A 14,489-nucleotide genomic window follows, 5' to 3' on the forward strand; every position below is an offset into this window, starting at 1 on the left:
ACTGTCGACGACACCTCCAACCTTTGTGCAAATTTACTAACCCACCCCTCAACCTCCTCATCCATGTAATTTATAAAAACTATGAAGAGTAGAGGCCCAAGAACAGAGCCCTGCGGGACCCCACTCAACACTGTCCTCCAGGCAGAATACTTTCCATCTACAACCACTCTCTGCCTTCAGTCAGCCAGCCAATTCTGAATCCAGATAGCCACATTTCCTTGTTTCCAATACTTCCTGACTTTATCAATGGGAAACCCTCTCAAATGCCTTGATGAAGTCCATATACACCACATCCACGGCTCGACCTGTAATGTCCTGGAGATCTGGGCTCAAATATCCGTGATGGCAGATGGTGGAATTTGAATTCAATTTTGTTAAAAATAAAGTCTGATGATGACCATGAGGCTGTTGACAATTGTTAGTAAAAGCCCATCTGGTTCACTGATGCCCTTTGGGGAAGGAAATCTTCCACCTTTCCCCAGTCTGACCAACAATGGAGACCTGAAGCAATGTTGGTTTACTCTTAACTGCTCTCTGGGCAGTTGGGGATAGATAATACACGTTGGCCTGGGCAATAATATCCACATTCCGTGAATGAATAAGATTAGAGCCAGTTTATCCAGAGGTTGGATGGCTGTAACTTTTCTATGATTTGAAAACAGGCTGGTGTTTTCCTTTTGAAAAACAAACATGCTTTATCATAAACTCAGCCTTGTGCTCTTTAAGTTTTAACTGGGTTTTTATTTTTGGAAAAAAAATTGACTTACTTCTTGTAGTGGTCGATGGGAGATGACCTGTCTGTCAGTGTGCAGGCTCTGGAAAACACTCTCTCAGTGCTCGCCTTGCTGCGTGAAGCTGAGTCTGTCCCGTGCAAAAGCTCCTGGCGCTGAGAGGTAGAGAAAACCACCTCTGGGGGCAATTGGGGATTCGCAGCTACACAGTGTGAAGAGGGGAAACTTTACAGCGAGAGAGGGCGGAAAGAGAAAGGAAGGCACAGCTGTGCCCAACCCAAAACTAAAATCGAGTGGCATTGATCAGGAGGATGAAAGTGCAGGATCTGCCAGTGTTGGTGATTACAACTGTCTCCCTGCGACTGAGCGCCGCTGATCGCTGCCCCAGTGTGTGCGAATGCTCAGGGTGGAATATTTTCCAGATAACCTGTAAATTCATCGATCACATCCCGCCCTTTCCCCTGAACACCGAGAAGATGTGAGTACCTTGCTGTCCTTTTTGAAACAACCTTCTTTTGATCCGCAGAGAGTTAATTTGACCGACCTTTCCCCAGTCTGTCCCCCCTCCACCCCTCCCCAGAGTTTACCTGCAACTTGGGGATTGACTGGACAGGAATAATGGATGTGTGTGAGAGAGAGAGAGTTTGATGGATGCATTGTCGGTAAAACGGCTGGATTGCCCATTAACCCCATTTCTGCACTAACCGCCTGCCCCACATTGTTTCTGCACTGGAGTGGCGCCTGGTTTGGATGCACAGGGGAGAGGCAGCCTGAGAGGATGGACACTGAAACATCCATAGGAACACAGGAGCACTTTGTAAACCTTGTCTTCAAACCATTCTGTGTAGCTGCAGGGGTTGGGGGAAGGTGTTTGCAAACCGGTGAGCTCAGGGATTCCTTGCATTAACCATTTCCTCTCCATAGATGATGCTGGGCCTTTTCCAGCGATTTCTGTTTTTGTTTCTGATTTCTGGCAGTTCTTTCGGTTTTTAAAATCTAATTTCAACAAAAACAAAATCAGAAATTGCTGGAAAAACTCAGCTGGTCTGGCAGCAGCTGTGGACAGAAAGCAGAGTTAACCCTTCGGGTCCAGTCACACTTATTCAGTTCTTCAGAGTTGAGTTTCTCCTGCAATTTCTGGTTTTTTTTCTGTTTTCCAGCATCCTCTGTTTATTTTCTCATTTTAACTTTCTCACCCATGTTCTCAAAACCTTCAGCATTGCATTGACTGAGAGTTGGAGCGCAGGCTGCCTGTTGAGAACGGAAGAACTACGAGCAGGAGTAGGCCATTTGACCCATGAAGTCTGCTCTACCATTCAATGAGTTCATGGCTGATCTTTTCTTGGTCCCAGCTCCACTTACCCACCCTCTCACCATTACCCTTAATCCCTTTACTATCTTTGCCTGAAAAACATTCAATCGTGGGGTGGCACGGTAGCTCAGTGGTTAGCACTGCTGCTTCACAGTCCCAGGTTCGATTCTGGCCTCGGCCAACTGTGTGTGTGGAGTTTGCACATTCTCCCTGTGTCTGTGTGGGTTTCCTCCAGGTGCTCTGGTTTCCTCCCACAGCCCAAAGGTATGCAGGTTAGGTGAATTGGCCATGGGAAATTGCCCATAATGTTAGGTGCGTTACTCAGAGGGTGGTGGGTTACCCTTCGGAGGGTCGGTGTGGACTTGTTGGGCTGAAGGGCCTGTTTCCACACTGTAGAGAATCTAATAAAAATAAAATCCGATGAGGTAGCCTCAACCGCTTCACTGGGCCGGGAATTCCCCAAATTCACAATTCTTTGGGTGAAGAAGTTCCTCCTTAAACAACAGCTTTCTCCCAGGATTCCGAGTGAGATAGCAGCCAGGCATGTCCCAAAGCAGGCAAGCTTGTCTACTTTGGATTCCAGCACCTGCAGTTTTCTAGGCAAAAGGCTTGGACATATTTTTGTCAAAATTAATTGGAGGATGTGGACGTCACTGGCTGGGCCTGCATTAATTGACTATTCCTCCTGGAGAAGGTGCTTTCTTCAACCAGTGCAGTCCATACGCTGTAGATTGGCCCTGCAATGTCCTGAGGGAAGGAATTCCAGGAAACCCAGCGACAGTGAAGGAATGGCAATATATTTTCAAGTCAGGATGGCGAGTGGCTTTGAAGAGAACTTGCAGGTGATAGTTTTCCCAAGTATCTTGTAAGGAACCCCAACGTCCTTCCTGAACTAGAATTGGACACAATACTCTAGTTGTGGTCTAACCAAAACTTAATACAGGTTCAGCACAACATCCTGTTTTTGTACTGGCTTCTCCATTTGCTAGGTACCAGATTCCAGTGCTTTGCTATTATTGTCTCCCAGATCCCCCTGTCCTTGTATGCTATTTAGGACCGTGCCATTAAATCAAAATATTCCCACCCTTCTCTTCTTTGTATTAAATTCCATCTGCACTTGACTGCCAGTTAATTTGCGTCCTGTTGCAATTAATTGGTCTTGTTCTCGTTTGCCATTCTTCCAAGTTTAATATTATCAGATAATTTTGAAATATTACTTTGTACTCAGTATCGAAATCATTTTTACATCTCAAAAATCAGTGCTCCTACACTGTCCCTTGAGGAACACCACGACCTACCATGCTTCAATCAGCATAATCCACAATGTACTTCCTTGATATCCATCTGAGATAGTGTTCATGGCATTCTCTTCAGCAAAAAAATTCAATTAGATTAGCCATAGAGTCATACTGCATAGAAACAGACCCCTCAGTCCAACTTGTCCACGACAACCATGTTCCCAAAGCAAACTAGTCCTACCTGCTTGTGCTTGGCCCATATCCATCCAAATCTTTCCTATACAATAACTTATTCAAATGTCCTTTATCGTCGCACCTGTACCTGCATCCACCACTTCTTCTGGCAATTCATTTCAGACACGAACCACTCTCTGTGTAAAAGAAAAGTTGCCCCTCATGTCCTTTACAAATCTTTCTCCTCTCCTCTTAAAAATATGCCCTCTCGTTTTGAGTTTCCCCACCTTAGGGAAAAGACCTTTGCTATTCACCTTATCTATGTCCCTCATGATTTTATAAATCTCAATAAGATCACCACTCAACTTCCTAAGCTCCAGTGAAAACAGTCCCAACCTATCCAACTTATTTTTATAACTCTCACGCTCCATACCCGGCAACATCCTGGTAAATATTTTTTGGGCCCTCTCTAGTTTAATGACATCCTTCCAATAACAGGGCGACTAGAACTGCACACAGTTCTCAAAAAGTGGCTTCACCAATGTCCTGTACAACCTTAACATGACACCCCAACTCCTGTAGTCAAAAGGTCTGAGCAATAAAGGTAAGTGTGCTAAATGTCTTCTTAACCACCCTCTCTACCTGTGACACAAACATAAATGAATTATGTGCCTGAATCCCTAGGTCCCTCTGTTCTACAACACTACCCAAGTCAAACACAAAACAAAAACAGGAATAGCTGGTGAAACTCAGCAAGTCTGGTAGCATTTGTGGAGAGAAAGCGGAGTTAACATCACTGGACTCGAAACATTAAATGCTTTCTTTCCACAGATGCCGTCAGACCTGCTGAGTTTCTCCAGCAATTTCTGTTTTTGTTAAGCTCTTCAGCATTCGCAATGCTTTGTTTAATTTTAGTCAAACACAATCTGCCTTTCTCAAATCTGTTCTGGCCTACCTTGATTAACTCAAACCTCTCTGATTAACTGTTGATGCCTTTAACCTCGATTAGTATTTCTCAAACTTTAACCCACAACCAATGCTTAAATTGGCTGGGCTGCAGTGTTCCCTTCCATTGGAGGTTTTTGCACAGCGGCAGTTTCTGGAAGCCATCATCGATAGGCCAAATAATGTGTGTGGAACTTTCCAGCAACCGCATAGCTTAGAGGGAATGTTTCAGGGTAGTAGTTTATTTCTAGATCATGGGTGACTTGTTTGCCAGGTTCCAATTCTCTCCATCCCTGTACTGGGGAAGATTGGGAGATTATTACAAACTCTTCTACTATTTCCATTGCATTTCTTTCAGCAGCCTTGGATGCAAGCCACCCAGACACTGAACTTAGCTCGTCTTCCATCTAGTATTCCATCTATGTTCATTACTTATGCCCCTTTTACAAGTATTTTGTCAGCATTCTCTTCCTTTGTAAAGCTACTAATTAACTATTCTAGCCTTGCCCTGTGCCTATCACTCTCTATCACCTCTTTAACCCAAATGGACCCCTCCCACCTCTTGTTGCTGCTTGTTATTTGGATGGGTTGACACCATTTTGAGATGATGTTTTATTTTAACCATTCTGTTCTCACAATCTCTCTTTTCAAATCACATTTTCCTCTCAACTTTTGACATTTGACCTGGTTCTCGAATTCAATGAGAATTAAAATCCCTCGGTAACATCACTCTATTGCTCTTGCCCGTCTCTCTGACATGCCTGAAGATTTTCTCTTTTATCCCTCTTGCTATTTGGAGGTCTATAGAATGCCCCCAGGAATGTGATCATTCCATTTTGACTTTTCAAACCTAACTAAACGGATTCTGTCATTGAGTCATGAGAGATGTACAGCACAGAAACAACCCCTTCGGTCCAACTCGTTCATGCTGACTAGATATCCTAAACTAATCTAGTCCTATTTGCCAGCACTTGGCCCATATCACTCTGAACCCTTCCTATTTATATACCCATCCAGATGCCTTTTAAATATTGTAATTGTACCAGCCTCCACTATTTCCTGTCCTTGCCCCTTAAAGGACATCCTCACGTTCCAGTGCTAATCAGGATTGTAGCTACACTCTTTTTCCTCCTTACTGCCTTTCATGAACACATTACACCATTGAATGTGAACACCCAGTACTGTACTCATTCATTTTAAGCCAAGTGCCTGGTGTTGCTGTTACACCATATTCACAGAGAGCTACCTTTGTTTGTAACTCATTAACCTTTCCCACTACACCTTGTGCATTCAGAGTCTAGAGCTGCCATAGAATCATAGAATAGTGCAGAAAGAGGACATTCAGCCCATCGTGAATGTACCAGCTCCTTAAAGAATTACCTAACTAATTCCATTCTCCCGACCTACCTTCATAGCTCTCTAAATTCCTCACTGTCAAATATATATCCAGCTCTCTTTTCAAACCTCCTTCCAGGCAGCGCATTCCAAACCCAAACAATTCTCTGAGTGAAGAAGTTTCTCCTCACTCTCTTACTGACAATCTTGAAATTATGGCCACGCCTTACTAACATACCAACGAGTGGAAATCGAATATTTTCCTTAGTTCTGTTCTCAATATGGTCACGTCTTAATCTGCTCTGCTCCAAGAAGGGTACCCCCAATTTTGAGTCACATAGTCATTCAGCACAGAAACTGACCCTTTGGCCCAACTCATCCATGCTGACCAAGTTTCCTAAACTGAACTAGCCCCACTTGCCTGCACTTGGCCCATATCCCTCTAAACCTTACCTATCCATGTACCTGTCCAAATGTCTTTTTGATGTCGTAATTGTACCCATCTTTACCATTTCCTCTGGCAGCTCATTCCATACATGCACTACCCTCTATGTGGTAAAGTTGCCCCTCTGGTGCCTTTTAAATCTGTCTCCTCACAACTTATACCTATGTCTTCTAGTTTTGGACTCCCTTTCAAGTGGGAAAAGACTTTGACTATCTACCTTACCTATGTCCCTTAAGAAAAATAGGGTTGTAATAGCAGGGGATTTTAACTTTGCAAATATAGACTGGAACCGCCATACTGTAAAGGGCTTGTTAAGTGTGTTCAAGAAAACTTTCTCAATCATTATGTAGATGGCCCTATTAGAGAAGGGGCAAAACTCAACCTCCTCTTGGGAAATAAATCCCTTATTTCTGGTGTCATTCCAGTAAATCTCCTTTGCACACTCTCATAGGGTTTTAACATCCTTCCTTAAATAAGGTGCCCAGAACTGAACACAGTACTCTAATTTTGAGATTTGTAGCTCAGGTTGAGGTTCTGGATGTAGGTTTGCTTGCTGAGCTGGAAGGTCCATTTCCAGACGTTTTGTCACCCTACTAGGTAACATCTTCAGTGGATCTCCGGGTGAAGCACCGTTGATGATTTCTTGTGGTGATGTCATTTCCTGCTCTTTTTCTCAGGGGGTGGCAGATGGGGTCTAACTCGACGTGTTTGTTGATCCCATCTACCAACCCCTGAGAAAAAGAACAGGAAACGACATCACCACAGGAAAAGTCATCCCTATCCCAAAGAAACCCAAAGATATAAATAGAAAGCAGGAATCATCAACAGTGCTTCACCCAGAGGTCCACTAAAGATGTTACCTAGTAGAATGACGAAATGTCTGAAATCAATCTTCCAGCTCAGCGAGTAAACCCACATCCACAGTACTCAAACGTGGTCTGACCAATGATTTGTGTTTATGAGTTTGCATTTCTCATAGTCATTCTCAGTCTCTTCTAATCTAATATTCATTTTCAAGTACAAACTGATACTCTCACTCTATCCATTTGTTTGTCTTTTCTGTTACTGTAAGCTGGTGCCCATTGGCCTGCCTATTTATTCTACAGGACCCCAATCTCACAGGTGAACCTCCGTGCAAGGATATTGGTTCCAGTCCCTTTGAGGATTAACACACCTCTCCTGAATAGATGACTCTTATCAGTCCCAATGCCCTGAGAATCTGAAGCCTTCCCTTCTGCATGAAGTCTCAAGGCAACCATTGATCTGCCCTATCTTCCTGTTTCTCACTGTTGGTGTACCACATTGGTAGCGATCATTTTCCTACATTTAACTTCATGTCGTACTGCTGTAATGTAGGAAGCAAGAGTATCAATCTGTGCAAGGGAAGTTCCCATAAGCAGCAAAAATGAAATGACCAGATCACTTGTTTTAGTATCAGTGCTTCTTTTAGATTTCCAGCATTTGTGGTATATTGCCATTTTATTAGTTGAGAGATAAGTTAGAGCCAACACTGAGCACAACCCTGCTTTCCTTCATTGTGGTTATGTAGCATGGTGGCTCAGTAGTTAGCACTGCTGCCTCAAAGTGCCAGAGACCTGGATTCGATTCCACTCTCAGTCAACTGTGTGGAGTTTGCACATTCTTCCTGTGTCTGTGAGGGTTTCCTTCCAAAGTCCAAAAATGCGCAGCTTAGGTGGTTTGGCTGTGCTACCTGCCAATCGTGTGCAGGCTAGGTGGGTTAGCCATGGGAAAAGTAGGCTAGGGGGATGGATACGGGTGAGATGCTCTTCAGAGGGTCAGTGTGGACCAAAAGGCTTGTTTCCACACTGTAGGGGTTCTTTGTGGGATTTTATGACCACCTGAAGTGAGGACTCACTCTTACATCGTTTCTTACAAATAACCAAAAAAGAAGGACTCCCTCAATTCTGCAGTCAGGTGTCAGCTGGGAATATGTCCTTCAGCCTTTGGAAAGAGATTAACAATCTACAGCCACCTGATCCAAAACAAAAACCTCAAGTCAGCCTCGAAGACATCACTGATGGAAAGCTGAGCTGTTAAGTACAATTGTATTCTTTGCTATGTTTACCCATACCCCGTGCTGCCTTAGAGCATGTGTTTACCCATACTCGGGCTGCCTTAGAGCATGTGTATACCCATACCCCGTGCTGCCTTAGAGCATGTGTTTACCCATACCAGGGCTGCCTTAGAGCATGTGTTTACCCATACCCCGTGCTGCCTGAGAGCATGTGCTTACCCATACCCCGTGCAGCCTTAGAGCATGTGTTTACCTATATCCCGTGCTGCCTTAGAGCATGGGTTTACCCATACCCCGTGCTGCCTTAGAGCATGTGTTTACCCATACCCGTGCTGCCTTAGAGCATGTGTATACCCATACCCCGTGCTGCCTTAGAGCATGTGTATACCCATACCCCATGCTGCCTTAGAGCATGTGCTTACCCATACCCCGTGCAGCCTTAGAGCATGTGTTTACCCATACCCGGGCTGCCTTAGAGCATGTGTATACCCATACCCCGTGCTGCCTTAGAGCATGTGTATACCCATACCCCGTGCTGCCTGAGAGCATGTGCTTACCCATACCCCGTGCAGCCTTAGAGCATGTGTTTACCTATATCCCGTGCTGCCTTAGAGCATGTGTTTACCCATACCCTGTGCTGCCTTAGAGCATGTGTTTACCCATACCCGTGCTGCCTTAGAGCATGTGTTTACCCATACCCGCGCTGCCTTAGAGCATGTGTTTACCCATACCCGTGCTGCCTTAGAGCATGTGTATACCCATACCCCGTGCTGCCTTAGAGCATGTGTTTACCCATACCCGTGCTGCCTTAGAGCATGTGTATACCCATACCCCGTGCTGCCTTAGAGCATGTGTATACCCATACCCCATGCTGCCTTAGAGCATGTGCTTACCCATACCCCGTGCAGCCTTAGAGCATGTGTTTACCCATACCCGTGCTGCCTTAGAGCATGTGTTTACCTATATCCCGTGCTGCCTTAGAGCATGTGTTTACCCATACCCTGTGCAGCCTTAGAGCATGTGTTTACCTATATCCCGTGCTGCCTTAGAGCATGTGTTTACCCATACCCCGTGCTGCCTTAGAGCATGTGTTTACCCATACCCGCGCTGCCTTAGAGCATGTGTTTACCCATACCCGTGCTGCCTTAGAGCATGTGTATACCCATACCCGGGCTGCCTTAGAGCATGTGTTTAACAATACCCAGGCTGCCTTAGAGCATGTGTATACCCATACCCCGTGCTGCCTTAGAGCATGTGTTTACCCATACCCGTGCTGCCTTAGAGCATGTGTATACCCATACCCCGTGCTGCCTTAGAGCATGTGTTTACCCATACCCGTGCTGCCTTAGAGCATGTGTATACCCATACCCCGTGCTGCCTTAGAGCATGTGTTTACCCATACCCGTGCTGCCTTAGAGCATGTGTATACCCATACCCCGTGCTGCCTTAGAGCATGTGTATACCCATACCCCATGCTGCCTGAGAGCATGTGCTTACCCATACCCCGTGCAGCCTTAGAGCATGTGTTTACCTATATCCCGTGCTGCCTTAGAGCATGTGTTTACCCATACCCCGTGCTGCCTTAGAGCATGTGTATACCCATACCCCATGCTGCCTTAGAGCATGTGTTTACCAATACCCAGGCTGCCTTAGAGCATGTGTTTACCCATACCCCGTGCTGCCTTAGAGCATGTGTATACCCATACCCCATGCTGCCTTAGAGCATGTGTTTACCAATACCCAGGCTGCCTTAGAGCATGTGTTTACCCATACCTGTGCTGCCTTAGAGCATACCACTACTAAAGATGTCTCTATCAATACAGGTCACTGGGGAGTGCTCGTGATTCTTATCCAAAGTGAATATTTGAACTTAGCAATGATTGTTAACATCCCGAAGCACTTTGCAGTCCACTGGATTAATTTCAAAGTGTACTCACAGCTGTAATGTAGACAAACAGGACAGTCAAATTTCGATCAGCATGTTTCACAATTAACAGATCAATAGCTAGTTACTTTGATGTTTATACCCTGAAGACGGAATCTAAAACCAATGCATTCAGTTCACTCAACTTAGATATTGCATCACGTCAGTAAATCAACATTTGAAGTTTATGCCAAAATGGGAAAAGAATTTTAAATCAATTCTGGAAAAAAAAGCATTTTACAGCCACTGAAGGACTTTTGCAATGTACTCATTACTGTATTGGGATGTAGGAAATGTAACAGACAATTTATAATCACCAGTCAACAACTTACAATAACCAATGGCCAGATAAGCTACTTCAGTGACATTGATTGAGGAATAAATATTGCCCTGGAAATGGGGCACTTTCCCAGTTCTCTTTCAGAATAGCATCAGAAGATTTTTTAATTTCCTTCTGAAGGGAACCTTGATTTCTGCAAAAAGTGCTGTGTCACTTGAGACTATGGGACCCCAAAGTGATCTTTAAACTCATAATGTTTGCAGAGAGTAGACACTGATAATAACAATGATATTTATAAAAATAATAACAAAGGTATTTTATTCAGGAAACAAATCTATAGCCTAAGACTAAATTGCATTGTGATTATCATAGGAAAATGTATGGACAGTGTAAGTAATCGCACGGGAAAACATATAACTATCATAAATAAAAAACATACAAATTCAGCAGATAACAGAAGTGTTGAATTAAATGATAAAAGAAGTGTAAAATTGTATTAAAATTATATTAATGCTATAAATAATATACTGTTCTTACTTTAAAATGCAATATTTTATTTGCTCAATCATAGAGTCATAGAGCTGTACAGCACAGAAACAGACCCGTCCATGCCGACCAGATATCCCAACCCAATCTAGTCCCACCTACCAGCACCCGGCCCATATCCCTCCAAACCCTTCCTATTGATATACCCATCCAAATGCCTTTTAAATGTTGCAATTGTACCTGCCTCCACCACTCCCTATGGCAGCCCATTCCATAGACGCACCACCCTCTGCATGAAAAGGTTGCCCCTTAGGTCTCTTTTATAACTTTCCCCTCTCACCCTAAACCTATACCTAGTTCTGGACTCCCCAACCCCAGGGAAAAGACTTTGTCTGTTTACCCTATCCATGTCCCTCATAATTTTGTAAACCTCAGCCTCCTAAGTTCCTGGGAAAACAGCCCCGGCCTGTTCAGCCTCTCCCTATAGCTCAAATCCTCCAACTCCTGGCAACACCCTTGTAAATTTTTTCTGAACCGTTTCAAGTTTCGCAACATCCTTCTGATAGGAAGGAGACCAGAATTGTATGCAATATTCCAAAAGTGGCCTAACCAATGTCCTGTACAGCTGCAACATGACCTCCTAACTCCTGTACTCAATACTCTGACCAATAAAGGAAAGAATACCAAATGCCTTCTTCACTATCCTATCTACCTGCGACTCCACTTTCAAAGAGCTATGACCCTGCACTCCAAGATCTATTTGTTCAGCATCACTCCCTAGGACCTTACCATTATATGTATTAGTCCTGCTAAGATTTGCTTTCCCAAAATGCAGCACCTCCCATTTATCTAAATTAAACTCCATCTGCCACTCCTCAGCTCATTGGGCTCATCTCATCAAGATCATGTAGTAATCTGAGGTAACCTTCTTCACTGTCCACTACACCTCCAATTTTGGTGTCATCTGCAAACATACTAACTCTACCTCTTAAGCTCACATCCTTGTGGCAATCCTTGTGGTACTCCACTGGTCACAGGCCTCCGATCTGAAAAACAACCCTCCACCATCACCTTTGAGCCAGTTCTGTATCGAAATGGCTCATTCTCCCTGTATTCCATGGGATCTAACCTTGCTAACCAGTCTCCCATGTGGGTTTTCCCTGACTGGGCCGGCATTTACTATCCATCTCCATTTACCCTTGAGAAGGTGGTGGTGAGCTGCCTTCTTGAACTACTGGAGTCCATGTGCTATAGGTAGAGCCACAATGTTATTAGGGAGGGAATTCCAGGAATTAGGTTCTGCTACACTGGAGGAATGACGATATATTTCCAAGTCAAAATCGTGAGTGGCTTGGAGGGAATTTGCAGGTGGGTGGCGTTTCCATGTATCTGCTGCCCTTGTCCTTCTAGATGGTAGTGTATGTGAGTTTGGAAGGTGCAGTCTGAGGATCTTTGGTGGATTTCTGAAGTGTAAATAAAAACCTAAGAATTGTGGATGCTGTAAATCAGAAACAAAAAAAAATTGCTGGAAAAGCTCAGCAGGTCTGGTAGCATCTATGGAGAGAAATCAGAGTTAATGTTTCCGGTCGAATGACCCTTCCTCAAAATCTTCCTTTAAAGTGCATCTTGTGCACACTGCTGCTGCGTCGCTGGTGGAGGGGGTGGCTGTTTGTGGATGTGGTGCCAATCAAGCGGGCTGCTTTGTCCTGGATGGTGTTAAGCTTCTTGAAATTTGTTGGAGGTGCCCCCACCCAGAACAGTGGGGAGTATTCCATCACACTCCTGACTTGTGCCTTGTAGATAGTGCACAGGCTTTGGGGAGCCAGGAGGTGAGTTACTCGCTGCAGGATTCCTAGCCTCCAATCTGCTTTGTAGCCACTATTTTTGTAAGGCTAGTCCAATTCAGTTCCTAATCAATGGTCAGCCCCAGGATGTTGATAGTGGGGGAATCAGCGATGATAATGCTATCAATGTCAAAGCATAATAGTTAGATTCTCTCTTGTTGGAGATGGTTGTTGCCTTGTGCTTGTGTGACGTGAATGTCACTTATCACTTCTCAATCCATACCTAGAAATTCTCCAGGTCTTGCTGTATTTGAAGATTGACTGCTTCAGTATCTCAGGAATTGCAAATGCTGCTGAACATTGTGCAATAATCAGACTTTATGATGGAGGGGGGGGGTCATTAATGAAACAGCTGAAGATGATTGGGCCTAGGACACTACCCTGAGGAACTGCTGTTGAGATCTCCTGGAGCTGAAATGACTAACTACAAGCAACCACAACCATCTTTCTATGTGCCAGGTATGACTCCAACCACTGGAGAGTATGTCCCTGATACCAATTGCTTCCAGTTTTCCTCAGAGCCCTTGATGCCACACTTGGTCGAATGTGGCCTTGATGTCTCTCACCTCACCCCTGAAACTCAATGCTTTAATCCATGTTTGAACTGATGCTGTAATAAGGTCAGGAGCTGAGTGGCTCTGACGGAACCCAAACTGGGCATCACTGAGCAGGTTATTGCTGAGCAGGTGATGCTTGATAGGATCGTTGATGACCCCTTCCATCACTTTACTGGTAATTGGCCAGTTTGTATTAGTCCTATCTTTTGTATTTGGACATATCTGGGCGATTTTCCACATTGTTGGGTAGATGCCAGTGTGGTAAGTGCACTGGAAAGCTGTTGCTAGAATGTTGTCAGGACCCATAGCCTTTAGATCGTCCACAGGCTCCAGCCATATATTTGATATCGTGTGGACTGATTCAAATCGGTGGAAGGCTGGTATCTGTGATGCTGGGGACAACTGGAAGAGGCTGAGATGGATCATCCACTCGGTACTTCTTGTTGAAGATTGTTGCAAATGCGTCAGCCTTATCTTTTGCACGGACATGCTGGGCTCTTCCATCATTGACAATAGGGATATTTGTGGAGCCTTCTTTTCTGGTGAGTTATTTAATTCCATTGCTATTCACAACTAGATGTGGAAGGATTGCACAGCTTAGAGCTGATCTGTTGGTTGTGGGATCACTGAGCTGTGTCTATCACTTGCTGCTTATGCTGTTTGCCATGGAAGTAGTCCTGTTTGGTCACTTCACCAGGTTGACACCCCTTTGTGTTTGGGTATACACTGGTGCGGTTCCTGACAAGCGCTCCACTGAATCAGAGTTGATCCCTGGCTTGATAGTGGTAGTTGCGGAGGAAATTTGCTGTGAGATCTGAAGAACAGTTACATTTACTCAAAGCATCAGTCTGTTTCTCTCTCCAGAGATGAGTGAACCTGATAAAGATTCCCAGCATGTTCTGTATTTATTTCAGACTTGCAGCATCTGTAGGATTTTGCTTTTAAAACAGCCCTCTTTGGTGCATCTGATAATTCAGCTTGAATGGACTTGCAGCTGTGTTAATCGCCATCTTGTTGTTGGAGGTAGTACTTTGGCATGGATGGCGAATTGGTTCATGGGCGGGAAACAGTGAGTGGGGAGAAGGCATTCTTTTTCAGGCTGACAACCTGTGACCAGTGGGAATCCATGGGGATCAGTGCTGGAACTGCAACTGTTTACAGTATATATTAATGAGAAGGAAGT

At 44.4% G+C, this 14,489-nt stretch overlaps 1 protein-coding gene across 1 annotated transcript in view; it reads left to right on the top strand.

Moving 5' to 3' along the window:
• The first annotated feature begins 1,042 nt into the window (after positions 1-1,042).
• The window catches only part of tshr (thyroid stimulating hormone receptor), a 78,958-nt gene continuing 65,511 nt past the window's right edge, over positions 1,043-14,489 (top strand). Inside the window, exon 1 of the mRNA XM_060829005.1 lies at positions 1,043-1,209. Coding sequence (XP_060684988.1) covers positions 1,043-1,209 — 167 coding nt within the window. The remainder of the gene's footprint in view (positions 1,210-14,489) is intronic.

Source organism: Hemiscyllium ocellatum, chromosome 8, assembly GCF_020745735.1.
Source record: "Hemiscyllium ocellatum isolate sHemOce1 chromosome 8, sHemOce1.pat.X.cur, whole genome shotgun sequence".
NCBI classification, from domain to species: Eukaryota; Metazoa; Chordata; class Chondrichthyes; order Orectolobiformes; family Hemiscylliidae; genus Hemiscyllium; species Hemiscyllium ocellatum.